Below are 24,109 nucleotides of genomic sequence, written 5' to 3'. Positions count from 1 at the left end.
GCTGATTATTGGTTGCAGAAAAAAGTTAAAAATTGGATGCTTTGCCAAGTTAGTACACACTTCTTAAGTTAACAATTCATTTTAAACAACAAGTTGTACAACATTTAGAAAAGTGGTCATTTTATAGAAAAGACAAATACCTTTTGGTAGAACAATATAAAAATAAAATTGTTAAAGCATACATAAGGTACAGTTATGTTTATTATGAATTGATCTGGGTTTCTGTATGTTAAACTTTTTGTGGTAGACTTTGCATCTCAAGCAATGTTGAGGTTGAATGGGCTCCATTTTATGGATGGTGAGTTAAACCATAGATAACTTACTATGGATGCCAAGGTAAGCACTTTTATGCAGTCTCTCCAGTCTGACTACCGTGAATGAAAAAATATGCATTATGACGTCACACACTGAAGTAAACAAACTGGCGCCAGTTTGTATTCCTGGTGTTAGGAAGGTAAGTAATGGTTTATGCGCTCTTAGAAAGAGTTTGTGGGACGTTTGAACTTTAAATGCGTAATGCGCTGTTTGTTTATCTTTTGTGCGTTTCTCATCTTTCATTGCGTGTTCACAGACAGTTTAGTCAGTTAGGCTTTCAGTTGAGGAATGATCGTGTTTGTGAAGGAACTATTAGCTTTTTTTCTAATTTTAATCCCTTTTATTGCTCTCTGTATAGACACTGAAGATGCTTTTTTGGGAAATTTTGTATAATAATAATAATAATAAACTTAATAATAATAAAAAAAAATATAGAAATTTTTTTTAAAGCTATCTGGAAACTGCAATCTAAATTACAGTCACAAAACAACATGCACAGTATGCAGTAATAGTAACAACTGACTTAATTTCTTGTTGTTGCTGTCATCAACAGTTCCATATTTCCTGTGCAAACATTACCCATTTGCAAGAAGCATCTTTCGTTTGTTCATGAGAAAAGCTGAGCTTGGAGAGGTCATTCAGAATCAATACTGTTAAGATCCAGAACTTATATAAAAGATTCAGAACTTATATATGATAAGTTTCTAAACAACATAGTTTTTATTATTTTTGGTAAGTATTTTGTTTGCTTTTTAAAACAATTGGTTTTGGTTAACTTTTTTTTTTAAATGAAATCCCTTCCAAAAAACAGGTAGTTTTAATAAACAATGTCTGTTGTTTGGCCACCTTATATCTATCTCACATACTCATTGCTGAATTTACATTTATCGCCCTATATTTAATTCACAACTTGTTTAAACAGATTTCATTTGAAAATCAGATAAAGCTTTGCATCCTGTCCCTCACTCCAGGTACAATATGGCTGTTGGCGAAGGTCCTGGACAAAAAAAAACGTAACGACCACTACGGATTGCCTCCAGGGAGTGGTTGGAAAATCCAAAGAATAATATGTAACTTTTTCTACACTTCTTTTAACAAAATTAAAACCAATGCATTGATGGCAACACGAACTTCACCACACTTTTCATAGTAGTATGCTCGCTAAAGTTTTAAACTAGGTTGCAGACGACGTTCGCGCAGCCGTAATCACAACTTTGAGTTATCAATTGTGTCATTAAATTAAAAAAAAATACTCAGTAATGGTCACATGTTTTCGCTTTATCACAGGCCACGCATCCTGGTTTCACCACGCGCCAAACTGAAATCATCCATCCATGACGGTAACAATCAACTGACAATGGTTACCGTAGTCAGACTGGAAAGACTGCATAAAAGTGCTTACCGATGCCAAACTGCCATTGTCTCCATTGTTACGTTTTGATTGGACGCTTCTAGTTTTTTTTGCTCAAAACAAACCGCGGTAGATGGTAGTTTGAATACTTTAAACAAGTTTGCGATAAAGCGATGACATTTTGCAACATTTTTGTCCCGGGATGCTTGTCGTAATACCAAACAGCAAAGTCTAACGGCCAAAGAACCACCCTTTTAATGTAAGAAAGTCCGAATTAGGCAAGACCCATACGAAACAACATCGTTCAAAATTGACGTGTTTTGTTGTCATTGAGGGATGTAGCAGCTGGTAATACAGCAAATGTTGCGCAAAGAAACACAAGAATCTACAACTTACAATCTTACATTATCACGCACTACAAATTTTCAGCCGCGGTTACTTACACACACTGGAGCTCCATAATGTGGTTACTGTCTACACTATAGTCTATACGGCCTTACATGCAGAAACACTGATAAGACCTTACAGGTCGACAACAGTGTGGCCTGTTTACTGCTCACCTAAAAAGAATCGCACAAAACTGGATTTTGACATTTTAGGACAGAAACTGCACCAGGTTTTCTTGCTTCCATTGTCTGGCATTGAGGGTACAAACACCAAGTATACCAAATATTTGACGTAACCAAAAAGATAGTATTTTATATTGCTATTTTTTACACTTATAATAATATGGGAATTTTTGTGTAATTTACACTTTCCTGCATCTATTGCTATTTTGAAAAGTTAAAATAGCGTCCGTCTTTTTGTCACTTGTTAAATAACACAATCATTGGCAAAATTGTATTCCACCAACAGGCACTTACATCTCGAACTTGTAGGTCAAACCACCATACATTAAGAATGACAAACAAGCATAGTAAAAGTTAAAGGACAAAAAACAACGAACAACTTGTAGTGTTTGAAAAATGGTCCAGGAAAGAAAACAAAAGGTACAGCTGCATGAAAACTGATGGACATGTGAAAATATTTTCCAGGCTGATTTTGGACCTTCAGAAAATGAAACAAAAAAATATATGTTAACCCTTTTTTCAATCACCATTCACCACGCGAGCCACTTTAATTGCTTGCTTACTTTTTGAAAAAGTTTTTGAAAAACTTCTTTCCAAATATATATGACAAAACTTTGACCAATCAATTTTTAAAAAACAAATGATAATGGTAAGTTGTTTTACAAACTCATCACTCAAAAAACTATTCTTAATGTGAATAAAATCAACTTAATGTGGGCAAAATATTTTTCATACACTGCACAACTAACTTTATATTTAGGAATATGTATGGCTGACCACATCTATATACCTTTTGGAAGAAAATTTCAATGCACCTGCTTTTTTTTAAACAAATTAGATCAATGTGTTTGTCACATAGGCTACTAAGCTTTGTGTCAAATACAACACTTTTTATTGCCTTGTCCACGTGTATCCACCAATATATATTCTAATACAATGCTCGGCGTGCTTTTACCAAACACGTGACTTGCCAAACTGTGGTTCGACTGAATAGCCAAACGCTTTATTGATTTATTCCATGTCTGCATAAATAAAAAAAGCATGGATTCGCCTTACAACTTGGTGACAAAAGTCATTTTTGGTAATAAATATATTCCTTTGATAGTTGAGAGACGAAACCACAATGATGAGGGACGAAACTACACTAAATTAAAGCTTATCAATTTACAACTTTGAAAATTTGGGAGGGGCCATGGCCCCTTTGGCCCCTCCCTGGCTACGCCGCTGCTTGGTTGCATTCATTTAAACACGCATCCAGTGTCAAGTATTTGCTATAACTTCCAAAAAATACCGGGAGGCAAAACTTGGAGTGACAGAAGATGAAAAAAAACATTTTCAAGCAAACATCAATAAACCAAGAATTTTTCTTCTTCTTCACCATCATAAGCATAAACAGCCGTTATCCAATTGGACACATGTTCCAAGCCACTTTCAGAAAACCTAGCATCTAGGTTGATTGTTTTAAGAAAGTCTTTTGGGTAAGAAACTATCAACTTTCCTTCATGTTGCTAACCCAAGTTTCAAAATTTCGTTCAACTTCATTCTCTGGTAATAACACAAGTTGTTCGGGATTCTCGAAGTCATTGGTTGCACTGATACTAGCCATTTCTGTTTTTTTTTATTTTGGTACAAAGCTTCAAGTCCGGTGTTCCCAAAAATAATAAGGCGAGCATTACTAGGCGAAGCCGAAATACGTAAAGCGTTTTACAACATGAAAAGTACGTAGCCTGCTAGCAATAACAGTGCACATTTCTCAAGAAACAACCAGAAGCACTCATCCATGACCGTAACAATGGGTTTGTTATCCATGGTAAGTAATCTATGGTTAAACCACTATCCTTGGGTAATCAACTTTAAATGCATTTTTAAGTATAACACCTGCTTTTAAAACAAGATAGTTTTTACCATTAGGTTTTTATTGTTTTTTTTTGCATCATTACAGGGGAGTTGGATAACTTTAAACTTTGTATGGAAGTAAGCAGGAAAAACAAGAATATTAACAAACATGTCATACAAGCATGGAACGCCCTGACAGGCACAACCATAATTCTCTCACCTCAGAAAACTAGATTACCTAATCTTCAAACACAGTAACAGAAAAAGGGCCGGTAATGTGTAAAATGTGTGCAAAGTATGGCAAAAAATGGAACGCAACAGAGTGCAGCAAATGAAATCCAGTGCAACTAGTGAAGAAGAATTGGTAACAGTGGATGACCGAATTCATTAGGATATCTTGGTATGCAGATTCAAATGTTTCTCATTTAATTTTGGAACAGTAATGTGTCATTTCCCATCTGCAGGATTTGGTTGAAAGTCAAAAACACTCACTAATGAGTGGCAAGCCTCATTTTTTAAAAATGCAATGTAAAAATGCTTCAAAGACCATTAATCGGAGACAGTACCACCCTGATGTGGTTCATTGGGTAATTGAGTTGTTTGCTAGAGCTTCAGCAGCATATAATCATCTCAGAACCAGTGGTGTTCTTATATTGCCATCATCACGTACTTTACAGTAGTACAGGTATAAGTTGCAATTGTACACATAATTTTTTGAACTGGCATATAATCACACAATCCTGTAGATTGTTAAAAATATTCGCTCTGGTGCATGCGGTATCAACCAATTGGCAGTCAATGCTCTGTGGATGAAAAGTTTGTTAACAGCAGCAATTTATGCACTTTTTCATGTTTTTTTTAATTTATTATTTTCATGTAGTCAAGAAAATTGGTATTCTAGGAAGGCCACTTAGTTGGATTTATTGACTACGGGGCCAGAAATGCAGACACCATAATGGCAACCCATATATGTAGGAATGTAGCAAGGTGGTACACATAATGCGAATTCAAAGTCCAAACTTGCTACATAAATAAGGTTAATTGCCATTTTTTTATGATATTATTAAGAAAATTCCAAAAACTAAAACATTTTTATCAAACTAAACGTCGCAGCTCAAAAAACTATCGACAAGACGACAAAATATATGTTATGTTCTTACCAATGCACACAAAATGGGTAGATACTTTAACACCAAAAACTAGCGGCACTGGAGTCCGGTTCACTTTAGGTCAAAAAGGTAACGTCAGGTCAAATGTTTGAAAATGCTGGCTTTTAACGTTATTTATGATTTTAAACCTTCACCTGACCCTAATAGCCCTAACCGCAGGCATTTCTACAAGTCTGCAAAAAATAGAAAAAAAAAAAAAAATTTAAACGGGATTTGAACCCAAAATTTGTGCGGATGAAGCATTGTTTTTTCCACTACACTACAGCAACGGTTCCATTCTAGTGGTTTAAACAACACTTATAAAGTATCATATACTATTTGTCATTTGACCTAAAGTGAACCGGACTCCAGTGCCGCTAGTTTTTGGTGTTAAAGTATCTACCCACAAAATGTGTACTTGTTCATTCAAGCGTGCAACGTCTGAAGGAAGGCAAAACCAATATATTCGCGTTCATGGTAATTAAATTAGATTTGTTAAAATAAAAATGTTTAAAAAATACATCAACATAACATAACTACACATTAAAAGTTACATCTTGTTCTATGTAGTAATTCACCCGAGAGATTTTTTTTAATATTTAGTCGGCAGACGAGTTGCGCATCTAGTGAATTAAGTTATCTATGGTATCATTGGTGTTAGTAGCTCTACCAACCGTGACGGCCAGTAGCGCAATCCAGTGTTTTTAGAATGTAGAGATCAGTGGGTTCAATGATTTTAATGTGTTTGTCACATACTAAGCAAAATCATTGGTGGGTTTATCACGTTTCCACAATTTTACAAATTTTGACACACCCTATAATAATGGAACACCAAAAAAATCTTGCTAAAAAAATTTGCACTGAAAAATAAATGTTTGCATCGAAAAATAAATGTTTGCATCGATAAATAAATGTTTGCACTGAAAAATAAATGTCTGCCAAAAAGTTGTTGAATTGCACTTGTGGGCCACCGTAGAAACGTGTTTTTTCTGCAAAATGACACATACCGTATTTACTCGATTGTAAGCCGCGGCTTATATTGTTTTTTAGCTGCCGTTTGTGCGGCTTATAATCGAGGGCGGCTTATATTTTAATTTTATACCGAAATTATTTCTACACTTCAGCATTTTAAATTATTTGGGGTTCAAAACATGTATGTATGTACAGATTAGCCTATACGTCGATATACGTTCTGTTGGGTACAGTTATTAACGTAACTAACAGATATGGGCAAATAGTCATACCACATAACAACAGAAAGATGTATTAAGAAACAATCGTATCTAAAATTCCAGCGTGCGGCTTACATTATTTTTTTAACACCTCAACATGCGGCTTACAATCGAGTAAATAGGGTAAACTTGAAACTTACAACTTTTGCTACCATCAAACTGTTTTTACAGATGAAAGGTTAAGTGTGTTGAAACGTTTATTCAATAACAATCGCCACGTGTAAGCCTAAATGAAACGCTATAAATTAGGTTATTTATTAAGTTTGCATGCTGTGGTTCAAGCTAGCGCTCTCTGGCGCCACTGTTGCCAATGACAACACACCTAAATTCAAGTAATGGTTGAATTGTAGCGTATACTGTGGTTATTGAATTTACAGCAGAAAATATGCCGGGAGCTGCCTTGGTTTACGTAGAATACGGACCATATGATGCATGTGGAATTGTTGAACACAGAGAATCTAGGTTACATGGTTTGCAAGGTGAGCCATTATTACTCCAAACAAATCAAGTAAAACCTCAAACAATGCTCAAGTGGGCGTTTGTTCACCTCACCGGTTCATCCGCATTTATACCTTTTAATTTCTGCAGCTACGCTAACGAGAAACGGACATTCTGTGCAACTTGTTCAAGTAAAAGATTGGAACGCTGTTCGTCTTGTTGTCAATGGGGAATGTGTTTTCAAGTGTGACATTGCAGCATTAGATTATGGAGGTGATGGAAAACTTGATGAACTTTGTGCTCAAGCGGCTGAATGTGTAAGCAAAGCATACTAGTGTTTGTTGTTAACTTCCTTTTCTCTTGGCACGGATGCTACAGTGTTAATGAAGAAAAAAATACTTTGCAGTATTTACGTTTTTGATTGTGAATCTTGTAAATGTATCTCTATTTCATGTGTGTCTACACATACTACTTTCAATTGTTCTGCAGACATCTTTGGTATTCTCTAACTGCCCTGCAACAAAATACCTGATCAAAATTGTTTTCCATCCTAGGACAATCTCATTTTTTTTCTCAAACCCACTTAAGTCATACAAAACAAACCACGCATTTCTTGTAAGTTTTATTTGGTATAATTATGACGGTGGTGCACCCCGACCTCTGCCAAATCCTCCTCTCTACATTAAAAACAAATAAAACAAAAATTTTAATAGTTTGCATTTTTGTTTCCTGCTTGATTGTAGGAAAAGCAAACCTGGGGAGTAGGGTAAAGTGCAGTAAAAAAAGCCTACGCTTGTGGAAACGACAACATGTATATTCCAAAAAACATTGTTAAGCTTAATAAACAAACTGTGCTTATGCACACTTAAAATACTACAAAACAACTTCAGTTGAAGACTTTGCCAAGACATGAATGGGATTAAGTCCTAAGTTGTTTGTTTACTAATACTTGAACAAGCATGTTTGAATACAAAAATGGTTTAGTTTTGTCCTATGTTCTGAGCTGCAGCTGTACAGAGGTAAAAACAAACTTATCCCGTTGCATGAATGCATTTTGAAATCATTTGGCACATCCTGACTAAACCTGATGCAAGGTAATATGCAAAACTACCATGCAAAATTGTATTGGCTGAAACAAAAAGTTTTTTTTTTCAAAATGTAAATGAACATAACACTTACAAACTCAAGAGTTCCTGCACCAGGTCCAACATCTGCCTTTTTGTCTGGACCACCAGGTCCTCCTTGTCTGTAGGAATCACGGTCACTCTGGTAAGCCCGGCGAGGTTCATCCACTATAATACAGGACAACTTATGAGATGTCTTTCAGTGTCATACAAGTGACAAAAAATGTTACAGATTTATTTCGAAGAAAGCATTGCCTGATGGTTAGTGTCGTCATGCGTAAAGCTTGTCCCTGATCAATACATAACTATTAACCCTGATGAGAATTGTCTGGAAAGGGCACAAAGGCGCTTTAAAGGTAACTACCACTGAGTCATCTGGGGCCAAACTTTGGATAACTAGCTAAAGTGTAAAAAAGAAAAGTGGCTTTCTGTTATACTTCCATTTCATATATTCTATACGATATTTATCAATTTACTATACTATACACAATTGTATCTACATATACGATTGTTTTTGCAAGCAAAAACGAATGGGTCCCCACACGCGTGTTTGTGCGGATTTACGGTAAACCTATGTTGCGATTATTTTTAGATTCTTAAGGACAAATTTTTCACAAAGCATTAACTTAACTTTAAATGTTTTTGTCCGTATTCTTTTTGCGTCATTATTGTCATATAATTCAAAAAAATCAATGAAAAAAGAACGGGAAAAATACTTTCAATTTAATCTTGCTTTGACCTTGATATTGTCGTTCAAGTTCAGTTTTTAAACACAAGTTTTACTAGAAAGCCCTAACTGTTACATTAGGCACTATATAAAAAAAGTCGTTTGCTACAAAGGTATACAGAACAACTTGTTTTTCACTAAACTTTGTTTAGCAAAAACGACCATTTAATGACCTTTTGACACTTTTTTAACACCATGCAGTCCTTAGTGTTCAACAACACCGTTTAGCCTAATTTATACATGACGTTAGTACTAATTCTTGAATTGATTTGTCAAAAATAAAGAAGATACGTTATGACGAAAATTCTTAACTGTGTTGTAATGCGTACAAGTTGACCTTTAGACAGAAAAAAAAAAAAGAAAAAAAAAAAATACAGACAAAAACAATATGTGTCCCCTTCAGGGAAGGGGACCCATAACAAGGAGCACCCTATCCACAGCTGTTTAAAATTTTAGCAGGTTAAGTCTTGTATTTCTGACCTCATAACATGTAAACAAACAAACAAATATTTGGGGGTGAAGGGGTGAATATGGATATATACAACTTCAAGTTACAAAATACAGTACTTTAAAATACGCTGTAATGTACCAATCAAAAAAGTATGAAACTCCAGAATTATCTGTTTTAGCAAGTATATATAGTCATTTTAAAAATTTCACGTTTTGGGGGCTGTGGGTGAACTGAGGGATCAAATGGGGTCCAAATTCACATGAACCATCACGGGCTGATCTAGAAAAGAATTAAGGCGGGTGTCCAACAATTATTTGCGAAATTCCCTGATGCGTTACTGACGTTATATAATATGATTTGGGTATTCCCCCTAACGGAAACGTCACAACGTTGACGTCACTCAGGCACCAAAAAAGCTGCAGTCACAAGGTATCACTTTTGTAATTAACGCAGTACTTAATCAATACCAAAGATTCGGGTTGGTAAAAACTGTTTTACTATCATGGACGCTGAAAGCTTGTGATGTTGCATTGTTTATAAATTCAAAACATAACCTATAGTTCCCGCCCTGTTCATTTGCGTTTCTTTAAGTAAGAAGTTTAAACGACATTGCTCTAATACAACACAAAATATTTACTGATAATTTTTTAGTGGGCTGCACTCAAACCTGAATTTGCTGTTTAATCGTCTCCACGTATTAAAACCTAAATAATATTACCTCAATGCACCTTTGAAGTCCCTCTGTTCTGATGTTCGCTTCAAAAAAATCAACCTGTTCTTAATTACAATACGCCTCACGCGAAATACTAAATTTACATGTCAAATGGCAAGTAGTACTGGCATCTGTTATTGCCCGTATCCAATAGACAAAAAAAGAAAAGAAAAACAACTATTGATTTTAGCGAAATAGTTAAAATTTCCCATTACGGTTCTACCATCTAGCTTACTCATCAAAACTGCAGTTGCAAGATAAACGTAACAGTCAGGTAATCAAAATACAATAGTTGCTTTTAAAAAAACTTTTAAAGTACTGAACGTTTTCAAACGATAGTTACCCTTTTAAGTTGTGCAACGTTAAGAATACAATAAAGTTGGTTACTGTGCAAGGCATAAAAAATGCCAAGCATTGGAAAGTTACCAATTACGTGTTTCTTAACAACATAGTTCTATTTACATCCATCGAATATTTGTGACAAACTACGTGTTTGGTAGGTCATCACAAAATATAGCATTAAACGTTTTAAACCAGTTTAGTAGGATTTAACATTGTTCAATTGCAAAAACAGTTTAATACATTACATTTAGTGCAGTCAGCACTTTTGACTTCAACGTCCTTGGCGGATAACCACTTTTTTATTGTAGCGCAATAAACTCTTCATTTCACCCCTTGTTATGTCACTATCAGATAAGCCAATACAAAACGATAAAGGCACACTGTATTGAGATGACGACTCCCTGTAATCATGCAGCAATAAACGGAACGTTTGGCCTATTTAATTTACGCACAACTTATTCAAAATGGGAGTCCGGCAAATTTCACCAATTTTCTGAGGGGGGTGTCAAAACACCCCCGTTTAGATCCGCCCATGTGAACCATCTTTAGACCAATATCTATAATGTGTGTAAATTTGAAAAAGTTTGAACCATTCTTTCTTGATCAAAACGTGGGAACAAATCTGCATCAGATGAAAAAAGAAAAAAATACATAGACAAAAACAATATATATGTGTTCCCTTCAGAAGGGGACTCATAATTCTTGAGGGCTCCACACTATTTTATTTTGCGCACTCTTTTGCCGTAAAGGGTTATTTACAGTTTTGTGTTAGTTAATTACATACCAAAGTTCCAACTAACGAACAGGTTAGTACATTTGAACAAGTTAAATGCACTCTTTCTTGACCAAACAGTTGAAACAAATCAGTGTTACACAAAGAAAATACATGAACAAAAGCAATTATGTGGAAAAGGAACCCTAATGTTATAATTTTACCAACACATCAAATCTCATACCCACTGCAAATATTAGACCAATACGGCACAGAAACTTTTTGTTTGTCGTGACTAGCAACATGCATAACATTTCACTCTGTGAGGGCTGGTAGGGTTACCAGTGGAGCTTAAGAGTCAAACGATGTAGATGGCACATGTACATACCAATATCTATCAGCTGAGAATGTTTTATCCAAATTCAACAAAGATTTCATGCCAAAAGTGCATGGACAAACTCCAGAGAAGATAAAAGTGAAATCAATATGTCCCCTTCAGGCTAAGGGACCCACGAAAAACGGTCCCGCACAACCAATAAAATAATTCATTTTAAATGGTGATCACTTTAGAATGAAGTAGATATTCAAGAATATTTCTATCTATCACAGGTAAAAAATTGAAGCACTCTTTCTTGACTAAAGCTTGCATACAAATCCACAATTGAAAAAGTGGTGGTACCAAATAACGCATGATACTGCATGTTACCACGTGATACCACTTAGTTATTACATGGTAAGCAGTTTCAATGGACACAAATACATATTTTGACATGAATATTAGATAATTTTAATTTTGAGGACTATTGAAAGCGCTGACGGTTAGGGGAATTCTGGTTGGATTGAGGGTTTGTAATTGAAATACCACTAAAATTTACCCTTGTTTGAAATTCACCCTTGTATTTTCACATTCCACACACCATGCGGTATCATGCTGTATTTAGTACCACCCAAAAAAGGTGTATAAAAGAAAATGGACAACAAGAAGGGTGGCTTAGCACATTTTGTCGTTGCATTTACACTATAACCTATTTCAAAACATAAATATATTTCCTATGCTTATTTTGTATTGGGTCCCATATCAGCCATCGTCTTTTATAACCTTAGTTGTTTCTGCAGGCAGAAACTCATGGGTCCCCACAAATGTAAAGTCAAAAATAGTGCATTTCAAGAGATAACCATAGTCCACATGTTACCCAAATTTTAGCCAATTCCGACACTGTTTTATAAACTTACCCATTTTATGGGGCTAGTAGGGTAACTAATGGGGTTTTACACTGAACTAAACAAATATGAAACCTCAATGGCTCTATCAATAGTACTGCAAAATTTCAGCCCAATCTGCCTATGTTCAAAATTTCAACCACTAGAGGTGTTTTGAGCAATACCCGTTAATGCTTCTGACGTCATAGGGCTGTTAACAACCCCCTAACTGCCATGGCGCAAAAAGGTTAAACAAGCAAACCACAAAGTCACGAACGAGTTACACACAACTGCTTGCCCTTGTAACACTATTACGCCACAGAAATCTTTCGTTTGTGGTGCCCAGTAACATACAAATACGTTTTGGGGGCTTGTGGGGTAAATGTTCGGGCAACAGGGCTGAACACAACAATCAACACCTATAAATGGCATACTCTACAACAGGGGTGTCCAACCCGTGGCCCGCCGGAAGGTTTTGAGTGGCCCGCGTGGTATTTTTTGAAATGACTTATTGGCAACTTAATCGCCTACGTAATTTATAGCGAACTTTCGCTATAATTAATTAATTAAGTAATTTATAGCGATTCCGAAAAAATGACATTTATTGTTTGCTTTATTTCTTTGTTAATAGAGTAGTAATACACAACTGTTCAAGTTACTTTTGTTGCATCACAATGCGCATTGTTACGCATCACAATTTCTACATTGTTACGTCACAATCTGACTCGTGCTTGAAGAGTCAGTCAGTAATGTTTCTTGGTTCATTGAGATACATCTGGTATCAGAGACTCGCGCAAAACGCATTTAGCAGTAAAACATCTTCCGCACTCTGTAGTGATATAGATTATGCCAAACAGGAAACAAAAAGCAAGTAACGCTAACAGAACTTTCCAAGAAAGGTTGACATGTGACTTTAAATCCCCTGTAAGATCATTAATTTCTGACAGCCATATGAAAAAATCGTTGCGCATTGCTCCATCTCACCGAATATTGAGTTGAGTTGAGTTGAGTTTATTTCGCCGGGCAAAATCGTAGCAGCACAGTTGCGCTAAAATATTCACCAGGCCGGAAATATTGCCAAACTTGTTAGAGAAAAACAGGGCCAAACTTCACATTGAAATGTCGACGTGTGGGAAAAACTTTGTTGACTTACCTATATCTTGGTGTGTTTATTGTTCTTATAACTGTAAACGAGGATAATACACATTTCTAAGATTAGAATTTTAGTGTGAGGATTTTAATTAGAAATTATAAGACAGCTATTTCGAAGATCCTAAATTAGCAGTAACACTCAAGTGGCCCGCGCAATCATTCGTAAACCGCATGTGGCCCTTTGGTCGAAAAGGTTGGACACCCCTGCTCTACAAGCTATCCAAATTTCAACCAATTCTGACACTGTTTACAAACTCACCCATTTTAGGGGGCTAGCAGGATAAATACAGGGGTTATTAACAAAAACAAAGTGGTATGCATATCTACATACCTATATCTTCCATCCGTGTAAGTTTCAGCCAAATTAATCAAACATTTGATGGCAAAACAAGTCGGACAAACTTTGGGAAGAAAAATACCTATTTTAGGGGGCTAGCGGGGTAAATACTAGTGATGGGACGATACCAGGTTTTGAAGCGAGTACCGATACCGAGTAGGATTACAGAGTACTTAAGTGTAGTGTTGTACTTAGTTGTATATCACTGGCTAATTTATCTGCCATGGCCGAGGTACAGGCGTGCACACACACATGCCGAAAAATTTAATCTCCACGCGATAGCGAAAAAGATATATGTAAACTGGTGGAACTTTTTTCCAATTTTGTGCTGTCCAAAGCAAATATTGGCATAAAGTTGTCCGTATTCTTATGGTGTAAATCGGCCTTCGGTACTCGCACGTTGGTATCGAAAACTGAGGCAAAATATTTCGATACCGAGTATGAGTATCGATACCACTGAAATCGTTCGATACCATCGATACCAAGTGCCAGGTACTCGTCCCATCACTAGTAAATCCTGGGGTAATCAACAAAAATGAAGTGGTATGCACATCTACATAACTATATCTACCATCAGTGTAAATTTCATCCAAATCCATTAAACATTTGGTGGAAAAATGAGTCGGACAAACTTTGGCAAGAAAATAACCCATTTTAGGGGGCTAGCAGGGTAAATACTGGGATTATCAACAAAAACAAAGTGGGATGCACATCTACATAACTATATCTACCATCTGTGTAAATTTCATCCAAATCCATCAAACATTTGATGGAAAAAGAGTCGGACAAACTTTGGAAAGAAAAAAGAAAAGAAAAAACAAATTCCCATAATAACTAGAAGGGTGGCTTTCTGATATACTTCCATTTTATATATTCTATACGATATTTATCAATTTACTATACACATCATTTGATCTACATATATGATTGTTTTTTTAAACAAAAACTAATGGGTCCCCATGCGCGTGTTTGTGCAGATTTACGGTAAACAAATGTTGGGGTAATTTTTAGATTCTTAAGGACGAATTTTTAAAAAGCATTAACCTAACAATAAAATAAATTTGTTCGTATTCTTTTTGCACTATTATTGTCATAGAATTACAAAAACATTAAAAAAGAACGAAACAAATACTTTAATTTAATCTCTTGCTTTGACCTAGATATTGTCGTCCAAGGTCGGGTTTTAAACACATTTTTTTCTAGAAAGCTGTAACAGTTGTGTTACAGACACTTTAAATTAAAAAGCAATTTGCTACAAGTGTACACATAACAAATTGTTTACCTCTCAGGGTGCACATGCCAATTGAGTGTTTGACCTATTGACACCGTTTTCAATAGCACGCCGTCCTTACTGTTCAACAACACTGTTTAACCTAATTTATACATGCCTTGATTATTGATTCCTAAATTGATTGCAAAAAAACGCTACGTTATGACGAAAGAAAGTTCCGAACTGTGTTAGTAATACCTACTAGTTGACCTTAAGTAACCCGTGGTCATGCGGCGGCCGACCTGACAACGAGCATTTAGAAAAACACTTATCTTGCAAAAATGTCAAGTTTATTTTTTCATCTTTATTTTGATTAACAAGTTTTGCTTGACATATACGAAACCGAAGCACGCTTATTAGGTTTAAATCACGTCATAGGTGTGAAACCTTTGCCAAAACTGAAAATGTGAGTGATAACTTAATAAAACGAAATAGCATTGCTGTGCAAAACAGCTGATTTCTGATCACCGAAACGGCGTCTTGTAAAACGTCTGTCCGACGTCAAGCTGAGCCCTCCTGCTATCGTAAACCATTGAGCTACTCTCTTGGGACTTCTGCCTACAGTGCCTTTCTTGACCAAACGAGTGTTAGACACATTTACGTTTCGGGGGCCTGTGGGTGAACTGCTGGGTAATTCGGGGTCAAACTTCAGGTGGACCAAGTTTGGATTAATATCTAACATATGTCCAAATTTCAATAAATTTAAAGCACTCTTTCTTTACCAAACCAGCGTTACAAACCAGCGTTAAAAATGTTACGTTTCGGGGGCCTGTGGGTGAACCGCTGGGTAATTTGGGGTCAAACTTGAGGTGGACCAAGTTTGGATTAATATCTAACATATGTCCAAATTTGAATAAATTTAAAGCACTCTTTCTTAACCAAACGAGCGTTACAAACCAGCGTTAGACAGAAAAAGAAAAAAAAATACGGACAAAAACAATATGTGTCCCCTTCAGGGAAGGGGACCCATAATGATGTGCACCATTTACTTTCAAAATATAACACATTTTCTGAGATTATAATAAACGTAAGTACATGTTTTCAATCAAAAACGTAAACATGTTTTATTGGAAAAATGCGTTACCCAGTGATACCAAAAAATTTAAGATACTGTTTTGAGTTTGATAATACGGAATTGCAAATGTGATGTGATTCAATAACATCGTGCTAATTCAGATGTTTGTAGAAGATACAAATTAACTTTTGCTTGTCGCACTGACAAAATTAAAAAAGAAAAAGGTTGAATTGTTTTGTCAAACCTTTTGGCCTTGATTGTCTAGCTTCAGATGGCCTGGCTTGTCGCTTCAGGGTTGCTGGTACAATCTCTGGTGGAAGGTGAAGACAATCACGAAGATACTGAATTCCTTCATTTGTTAAAATCCAGTAATAATGACGCCATGTGAAATTCTCTCGAACATATCCACGAGATTTCAATGACTAAGGAGCAAACACAGACATTTATAATCATGTAAAAAAATCTGTTAAAAGATATTTGACTTATATTTAAACAGCATACATTAGGTTTAAATACTATTTAGATGGTGTGATGACGCTTAGGACATGTAAGTATCAGTTGTAAGATCATGGTACATTGTGCAAATGCAGGTCAACTGTAAATTTATTGCAATAGCTATTGCAATAATTTTTTTTTTGCTTACTATAGTATGCAAATCCTCATTCCATCTGTTGCACACCCAAACACAACTGCTGTTTGGACAGATTTAGATCAATTCCATTTCACGAATGCAAACTTATTGGACTCCAGTCGGCAGAACATGGCAGTTCCCGACGAGATCTCGCGCGTGCAGGACCTACATATCCCGCGTGTGCGCGTGCACGACCCGTAAGTTCGCGTGCAAGACAAATTTCAGCAGGCGCAAAGCAAGTAAAAGAGGTCGAGACAGGCCAATTAAATGCCTTTGGTGCAAAATTTTCGTATCCAAACCCCAAAACTTGGCGTGCAAATTTTTTTTAAAAAATTGCGCGTGCAGCTGCCATACTCTGCAGACTGGGTTGAACTTTAACTATATTGACTGACAGTATATAAAATTACTCACCTTTCAACAATCATTTTCATATTTTTGAAACCACTAACATTTTATCTTTGCTGTAAAATTTACGCACTTTAGAACTGTTGCTGTAGTTAAATATAGACTATCTTAGAAGGAATTGAACCAAGTAAAATGTTTTAACTAATGAATAAATCTACCTAAATTCTATTCCTTATAACTACTGCATGTGTTAAATATAACGAATGAATATTATATAATGCTACCACAACCGTTGGTGTATTTACCTGACAAGCTTTCATAACATGAAGGTTGGGTACTGATTCAATATCTGGGTGCTGAGCCAGGTAGGGGTCTTTCTTGGCCACAATAACACCTTCCTTGAAAAGATGCTCATAGATCAAAGTGCGATTCTTCTTGGGCATCAACATTCTGAAATAGATTTCTACAAAGTAAGTCACAAAATCAAATTTTTCTGAGGGATAACACAGTAAAAAATAATTACATAATACATATTTTTTAAACATTTGCAAAGAATTTACGAAATGGGAGGGATTAATCGGGATATTAACAAACTCACATGACAGTCTCTCAGGCACCACTCACAGAAAAGGCCTCATCCATTTTCTCGATCCACAACTTACAAATTGTTCATGGAAATCATATACCAATGAAAGTGTAAAAAATCAGCACTCTTCCTACTTTTGAGTTTTTATTTGGTTGTTAAGCACTTGCAACACAATTTTAATCAACAAACACCAAATCAGAAACAATCGCGTGTACCTTGGGGTTCATCGTGCAACCGGGTTGAAGAACGTTGAGATCCAGCGGTTAACAACCTTCAGCTAAACCAGTGGTTTCCAACCGGGGAGGAATTTCAAAATAACTGTAAAAAAAATTTGCATTACAGGTGTTTCAGAATGTTTTTGTGTATACATTGATGTCCATTATAATTTGTATGCAGTTCACATTTGGAACCGGTTGTAAAGTTCAGGCGCTTAAATTAATCGATTATTGTCGTAACAAAGTCCATTGTTTTAACATTTTGTTTCTTTTTAAATTTAAAAGTAATGATAAGAAACTGCACCAAAAAATCCATTGTTACGTCATTCTCCTGTAGAAATGGCTTCGGACACGGTCACGCTTCGATGCATGACAGGAAAGGTCGTCTGCTTGTATTCACTCCGTCAGGTATACAGGTGGAAAATACGAGTTTGGAGCTGTGAGCATCTTTTAGCTCAGTGGTTCTCAAAGTATGGGTCGCGACCCAAACATGGGTCGCGCAGGGTCACAAAATGGGTCGCGTTGTGGTGATTCAATTCTGCCCAAACGAACTTTTTTCATTTCAATTTTCAAGTATTTTTAATTCTCAATCATGACTGAATTATTGTATCATAGGCATTTTATGTGGCTTTATCTTAGTAACCTTGGAGTATTGCAGCATAGTAAGTGGTTTTCTGAGAGTTTTGATAGCACCGTAGCCAAATATAGCCTCACTCGACAACGCTATACAGCAAAATGAACCGATCATTATAACGTAGAGACAATAGCCTTCCAATTTTCTATTACGCACACGGCGATTGTAACCACTGATCTCTATAAACACTGGATTGCGCTACTCCGTTGAACGGTTGGGTGATTTTTGAAACAAATTGAAGCGTAAAGGCCACTGATCTCTATAAACCCTGTATTGCGCTACTGGCCGTCACGGTTGAAGCAAATTGAAGCGTAATGGCGGCTGAAAAGGAAGCCCCAAAAATGCATTGCGGGCAATGGGGAGAGAGTGGAAAAATGACGATATTTTTTGTTTTAGGCATTTGTATAGCGATTTTTGCAGATATGATTTGTAGATTAATAGGACGCATGTATTCGAGTGTGTAATAACCTATAAATATGCGTAGATTGACTGTGATGTGTATTGGTGTAGGTGTACTGGATATACGTTATTAAGTTAGTGTTGAAAAAAAAACATTACTAAGTGGAAATAAATGTTTTATTATGCAATATAAGTGGTTTGCGTGCTTTTTTAAGTATTTTAGACATGAATCCAACAAGATGGCTACTTCCTTCACACAAGATGATGTAATTCTTTGTGTGACATTACCTTGTGCTTATCCAAACTGCTGTTTTTGACTGTTATCAAACTTCAGGAAATTCTGACCAACATGTGGAATAATGTTTAAATTAAAATCACAAAAACTAAAATAATATTTCATTTATTTTAACACTATTTGACTTTTTTTCTCGATTGAGTGCATTTGGTTTGGGTCCTTATTATCTTGCCATGGTGATATTATGAAATTTTGCAATTCCATTTTACATTTATGATAAATTTGTTTTCAAACATTTCAGACATAATAGGGTTTATATTTCTCCAATAAGCAACCTTTATTGTCTCTGGTAAAATTCCACTGGAATGTTTCAGTCTCCTCCCAAACCCTCAAGCTTTATGACACTGCAAGATTACAATACAACCTTTTTCGACAACGAACGCACTACAGAGGGATTGGAATCAGATTAAATATTTTTTGTGTGTATACTGTTCTACTTCCACTGTGTATGTTTTGTAATCATTTCTGACACTGCCTGTAACATGATATGCTGCACATTTTAAACTTAAACAACTTTGAGGTTGTTGTTTTTTTATTTTGTGAATGCACCATCTGTTATAATGGTGATCATCTAACAAAAAATACAGGATATCTGTATGAACTTGGCTGGTGTATTTGTTGCCTTCAGTCCTATTTAGCAAGAATTTAAGTGTTGGTGATAACTGGTGTGCAGGTGTGTTTTTGCAGAAAATTGCTTATTAAGTAGAATAAAAACAATATTTCATGATTCTGACTGAAATAGTACATAAATAGGCAACTCATTTGGGTAGTTAAACTTGTCCACCCTAACTGCTCTGATGTCTTAAATGTATTTATATACACATGTATCTCTTTGAGATATTAGAATTTTGTTAACAGTTTGTAGTTTGAGAATTCACAACATTAGAAAAAAATTATTCAACGCATGTTGGTTGCAAACTGAAAAGGGTAGATTAAATGAGCTAATTGTGAGCTTACTAGATTTATGGTTTGTAACATAGAAGCAAAATAATGTTGAACCTACTACAAAAAAACTTTTAAATAGCCATATTTTAGCTCCAAGACTTTGCTGACAATCAAAAACAGCAGTTTGGATCAGCACAAGGTGATGCTAAAAAAAGTATCACATCGTCTTGTGTGAAGAAAATAGCCATTCTTGTTGGATTTGTGTCTTAAATATTAATAAATGCATGTAAACTACTTATATTGCACAATAAAACATTTATTACCACTTAATAATGATTTATTTCAACATTAACTGAATAATGTATTCCCAGTACACATCACAGTCAATCTACGCATATTTATTGGTTATTACACACTCGAATACATGCGTCCTATTAATCTACAAATCATATCTGCAAAAATCGCTATACAAATGCCTAAAATAAAAATTATCGTCATTTTTCCACTCTCTCCCCATTGCCCGCAATGCATTTTTGGGGCTTCCTTTTCAGCCGACATTACGCTTCAATTTGCTTCAAAAATCACCCAACCGTTCAACGGAGTAGCGCAATCCAGTGTGTATAGAGATCAGTGGTAAAGGCTGGTTTACACGGACAATGTTCGCGCGTGCGAAAAGAGACGTGTATGACGCGTACGAAGCGAAGTGCGTATACACTATGTTAAGTCAAGCGTGACTGTAGTAACTTTGGCGTGTCACATTATATTTCCACATATGATCTTGTATGGTATTTTTGAGGTGTTAATGTGTATGAATGAATGAAAACAAAAACATGAATGCACAAGTTTTAATAAACAGATGGTATGTGCGACGTAAAAAAGTTTTGAGTTGTTGCTACTTGTTGGCCAAGCGACGGCAGAGGCGGTTTTGGGTGCATCCCATTTTGCAACGCCGCCACCAGAAAGGTAACTTAACGCAATAAACAGGTGCATAGCAAATGTGTGTTTATAACTGTTTTTACTGTTTAAAAGGGGAGTTTCATACACTGGTACAGGAACTTCGGAATGAGAGACCGGAAGAATTTCAGAAATATTTTAGAATGTCTCCGTCTTTATTTGATAAACTTTTGGCAATGATTGAAACAAGTATAACCATAGTCTTTACATACCCTAGTCTGAAAGCGCACATACATTAAAAGGGTAGAGCTACTAACACTGAGCTTCACCTTTGGCTCGACCTGGGAACTTCTGGTAGGTGGCCAAAAGAGCATAGGCGTTTATGGTTTTGTTACAGCAATTTGGGTTTCCGGTAAGAATAATTGCTGAGTCAGCACCATAAACGCCGATGCTCTTTTGCGCCACCTACCAGAAGTTCCCAGGTCGGGCCAAAGGTGAAGCTCAGTGTTAGTAGCTCTACCCATTAAAAGTGGGAAGCTACGCCATCTTGCGGTGGTGTGGCACTTTTGCAGGCTACAATGGAATCGGTATTAAGAAAAGACGCTATCGATGCGTTTTATTCGCGTTTTTTTTACTTCGTCGGCCTTTAACTCATAAAAAAACGAAGCAAATTTTTTCATGTTTCATTTTAAACTTTATGCCATAAATTGTGTGTTTCAAACCGCATATGTCGCATAAAACTTAAATATTTTACTAGGCAAGTATATCGACCAGGCCCACCTAAGTTTTTTTCGACCTTTCTGAAGGTTCCAACAATAATTGCAACGGAAACGTTATTTAAATTGTACTCCAATATTAAAAGTTTCTTGCAGTGCACAATGCAAGTTGGTTTGCTGTTAACCAACCTAAAAAATATTATCCATTATGAAACAATCAGATTGTCTTTATTATCTATAACAATGAACCACATAAACATTTCAAAGCATTTACTTAACAAACAATAATAAAAATCATCAGATTGTAAAAAAACGACTGGAAATCAAAATGAGTAAAATTTTACAACTGGAATTCAAAATGAGTAAAAATAGAGGCAAGTACTGCTCAATATCAGGCTGTTGCAAGTCATCACAAACAAAAAATGTGAACAAAGCATTTATGTGTAATTTACATTTTAATAAATATGACATACAATTAACAACAAAACGAAAATGGATTAAGTTTAGTAGACTACCATCCCAAAACTCACCACAGAAATGCTTCACTAAATCAATTTCTTCCAGAAGAATAATTAAAAAACATGAGTTTCCCCCAAAAAAGTCAACTATGAATCACTTGAGAATTTAGAGCAGTGGTTCTCAACCTTTTTTCCTTCGTGGCCCACTTTCATTGCACGAAAATTCTGTGGCCCAGTAAATTTTTATGAATGAAAGAAAACAACTACAAAATAGGTTCAGCATAAAAAAACTGCAGAACATATTTCAAACAGATTATAAGTTCAAAATAACTTAATTAAAAAAATCATAAAACAGCACTTTCCCTACTTTAATCGAGCACGTTCAGTTATGACGGAGTAATTGGACAATGAATATGCTGCTGGCTTTATTGTAATCACAAAGTAGTTTATTACCACATAAACATACAGGGTTGCAGAAACTGAAAGTAACTTTATACCGAAAATTGATTAATTTAAATTCATCTACATTCCTTTTCAATTCCTCCCGAAGCCATTACTCTTTTAAAATTGAGTGTAGTGACACAAATGAAAGTAAATTCTTAAAAAAAGCTTTCTATTTAATTGGTCTGTGGCCCAATCAAAATGCTTCCATGGCCCACCAGTGTTTCTTTGCTTTATTGAAGGCATTCCTCTTCCAAACAACCATGATTTTTATTTAAATACACTTACAGGTCCAAATGTCATCAATATTCAAAGTCTTTTAAAATCCCTTGAAACATTTGCTTGTGTCCCGGATATAAAAAAGTTTCTAAACCTTCAGTGTGGGTTTCAGTTATCAAGTACAAACAAATGTTTGGTCAATTTCCAGAACCTTATAACAGATAAAGTCATCTACAAAACAAAATATTTTTACCATTTCCTTCTGTCATAAACAAATATTTAAACATTTAACTAATATTCTGACATAGGTTCATGGCACACAACTGAAATATTGCTGTGAAAAACAAAAGATGTTTAAATTGTTTAAACCTTGAGCTCAATGAGGCAAAGCCATGAAAAGAATGAAAACATTTAAAAAATCAGTTCAGTCATTAAAAGGAATGCATCGATGTAGTGCAGAAAGACTGAAGAATTCACTTATTAAAATACATAGATATAAAAAAATTGTTGAATCTGTAAAGGCTAATGCGATTTTTTCTTATGAAAATGAAAAATTGGCAAGTATTGCAATATAGATATGTACAAATGAGAGCATATTTCAACTCTCTCAGATGTATCAGAGAATATCGGAGCAAACAAAAAAGCAGAATAAAAGTAAAAGGCCATTCGAAAAAACTTAAAAAAAAACTAAGGATTTCAAAAAGTCTTGAAAACAAAAACACATGGTAGAACAGTGTTTTAATGTTGTTTCTTATCTCTGTGTATAAGCCTTGCTTTACAATGTGTGTTAGTACATAATTTATTATTAAAACATTTAAAATACTTACTGCAAAAAACTAGTCATTCTTGTGGAGTTATGAACAAAATGCATCAAATACCCCCATAGTGCACAGTTGAAAAACAACAAGTTACATAACTTTTTGACAGTTCACAGAAGCAAACTATGTAGTTTCAAATGTGTCTAATATAACTTACTTTAATACAATACTAACCTTTTTTAATGAATGGTCCATTTTTTAAAACGTTTATCTCTCACAGATAAGTTACTTTATTCAAAAAGTAAACGGTAAAATAAAAAAATTACCAAATATCACGCTTAAAAACACGCTAACCACGCGTTTTCTCAATACCGATACCATTGTAGCCTGCAAAAGTGCCACACCACCGCTAGATGGCGTAGCTTCCCACTTTTAATGCTGTTTTTGCCATTGCGCTTTCAGACTAGGGTATGTAAAGACTATGGTATAACCATAGTATACTAACATATACTATGGTATAACCAAGCAAAGTATACTATGGTATAACCAAGCAAACCACTAATATGAGGAGGCCTATTTCAGCAGCAGAACGACTGGGTATTACGTTAAGGTAAATTGGCACCTATACTAGTAGGCCTATACTTCTCCAATTGGCATTGATTTTAATATTAAATGATTTTTTAGATTTTTGGCTACAGGGGA

General features: G+C 35.5%; 2 protein-coding genes across 2 annotated transcripts; one reads left to right on the top strand and one right to left on the bottom strand.

The window, feature by feature from the left end:
- The first annotated feature begins 6,686 nt into the window (after positions 1-6,686).
- On the top strand, positions 6,687-7,461 carry LOC145238358 (UPF0728 protein-like). Its single transcript, XM_080101500.1, has 2 exons — positions 6,687-6,930; positions 7,040-7,461. The coding sequence occupies exons 1-2, from the start codon at positions 6,837-6,839 to the stop codon at positions 7,222-7,224; spliced, it is 279 nt and encodes a 92-aa protein (XP_079957626.1). The 5' UTR covers positions 6,687-6,836; the 3' UTR covers positions 7,225-7,461.
- A 37-nt stretch (positions 7,462-7,498) lies between these two features.
- LOC145238357 (small ribosomal subunit protein eS10-like) lies at positions 7,499-17,591 on the bottom strand. Its single transcript, XM_080101499.1, has 5 exons — positions 17,506-17,591; positions 17,213-17,357; positions 16,176-16,353; positions 8,069-8,181; positions 7,499-7,566 (listed from the first exon to the last, which is right to left on the bottom strand). Exons 2-5 carry the CDS (start codon positions 17,354-17,356, stop codon positions 7,525-7,527), a joined length of 477 nt encoding a protein of 158 aa, XP_079957625.1. The 5' UTR covers position 17,357; positions 17,506-17,591; the 3' UTR covers positions 7,499-7,524.
- Between the last annotated feature and the right edge of the window lie 6,518 nt (positions 17,592-24,109).

This window comes from Phallusia mammillata, chromosome 7, assembly GCF_965637545.1.
Source record: "Phallusia mammillata chromosome 7, kaPhaMamm4.hap1.1, whole genome shotgun sequence".
In the NCBI taxonomy this organism is placed as follows: domain Eukaryota; kingdom Metazoa; phylum Chordata; class Ascidiacea; order Phlebobranchia; family Ascidiidae; genus Phallusia; species Phallusia mammillata.
This window is presented reverse-complemented; position numbering and strand designations above follow the sequence as displayed.

Bases quoted from the DNA above. Each gene is read 5' to 3' on its own strand.
- LOC145238357 (XM_080101499.1), bottom strand. From the start codon at position 17,356: ATGTTGATGCCCAAGAAGAATCGCACTTTGATCTATGAGCATCTTTTC. The intron at 8,182-16,175 runs GTTTGACAAAAC...CCTGTATTATAG, and splicing joins TAGACAATCAAGGCCAAAAG to TGGATGAACCTCGCCGGGCT. The intron at 7,567-8,068 runs GTAAGTGTTATG...TTTTTAATGTAG, and splicing joins GTGCAGGAACTCTTGAGTTT to AGAGGAGGATTTGGCAGAGG.
- LOC145238358 (XM_080101500.1), top strand. From the start codon at position 6,837: ATGCCGGGAGCTGCCTTGGTTTACGTAGAATACGGACCATATGATGCA. The intron at 6,931-7,039 runs GTGAGCCATTAT...TAATTTCTGCAG, and splicing joins TAGGTTACATGGTTTGCAAG to CTACGCTAACGAGAAACGGA.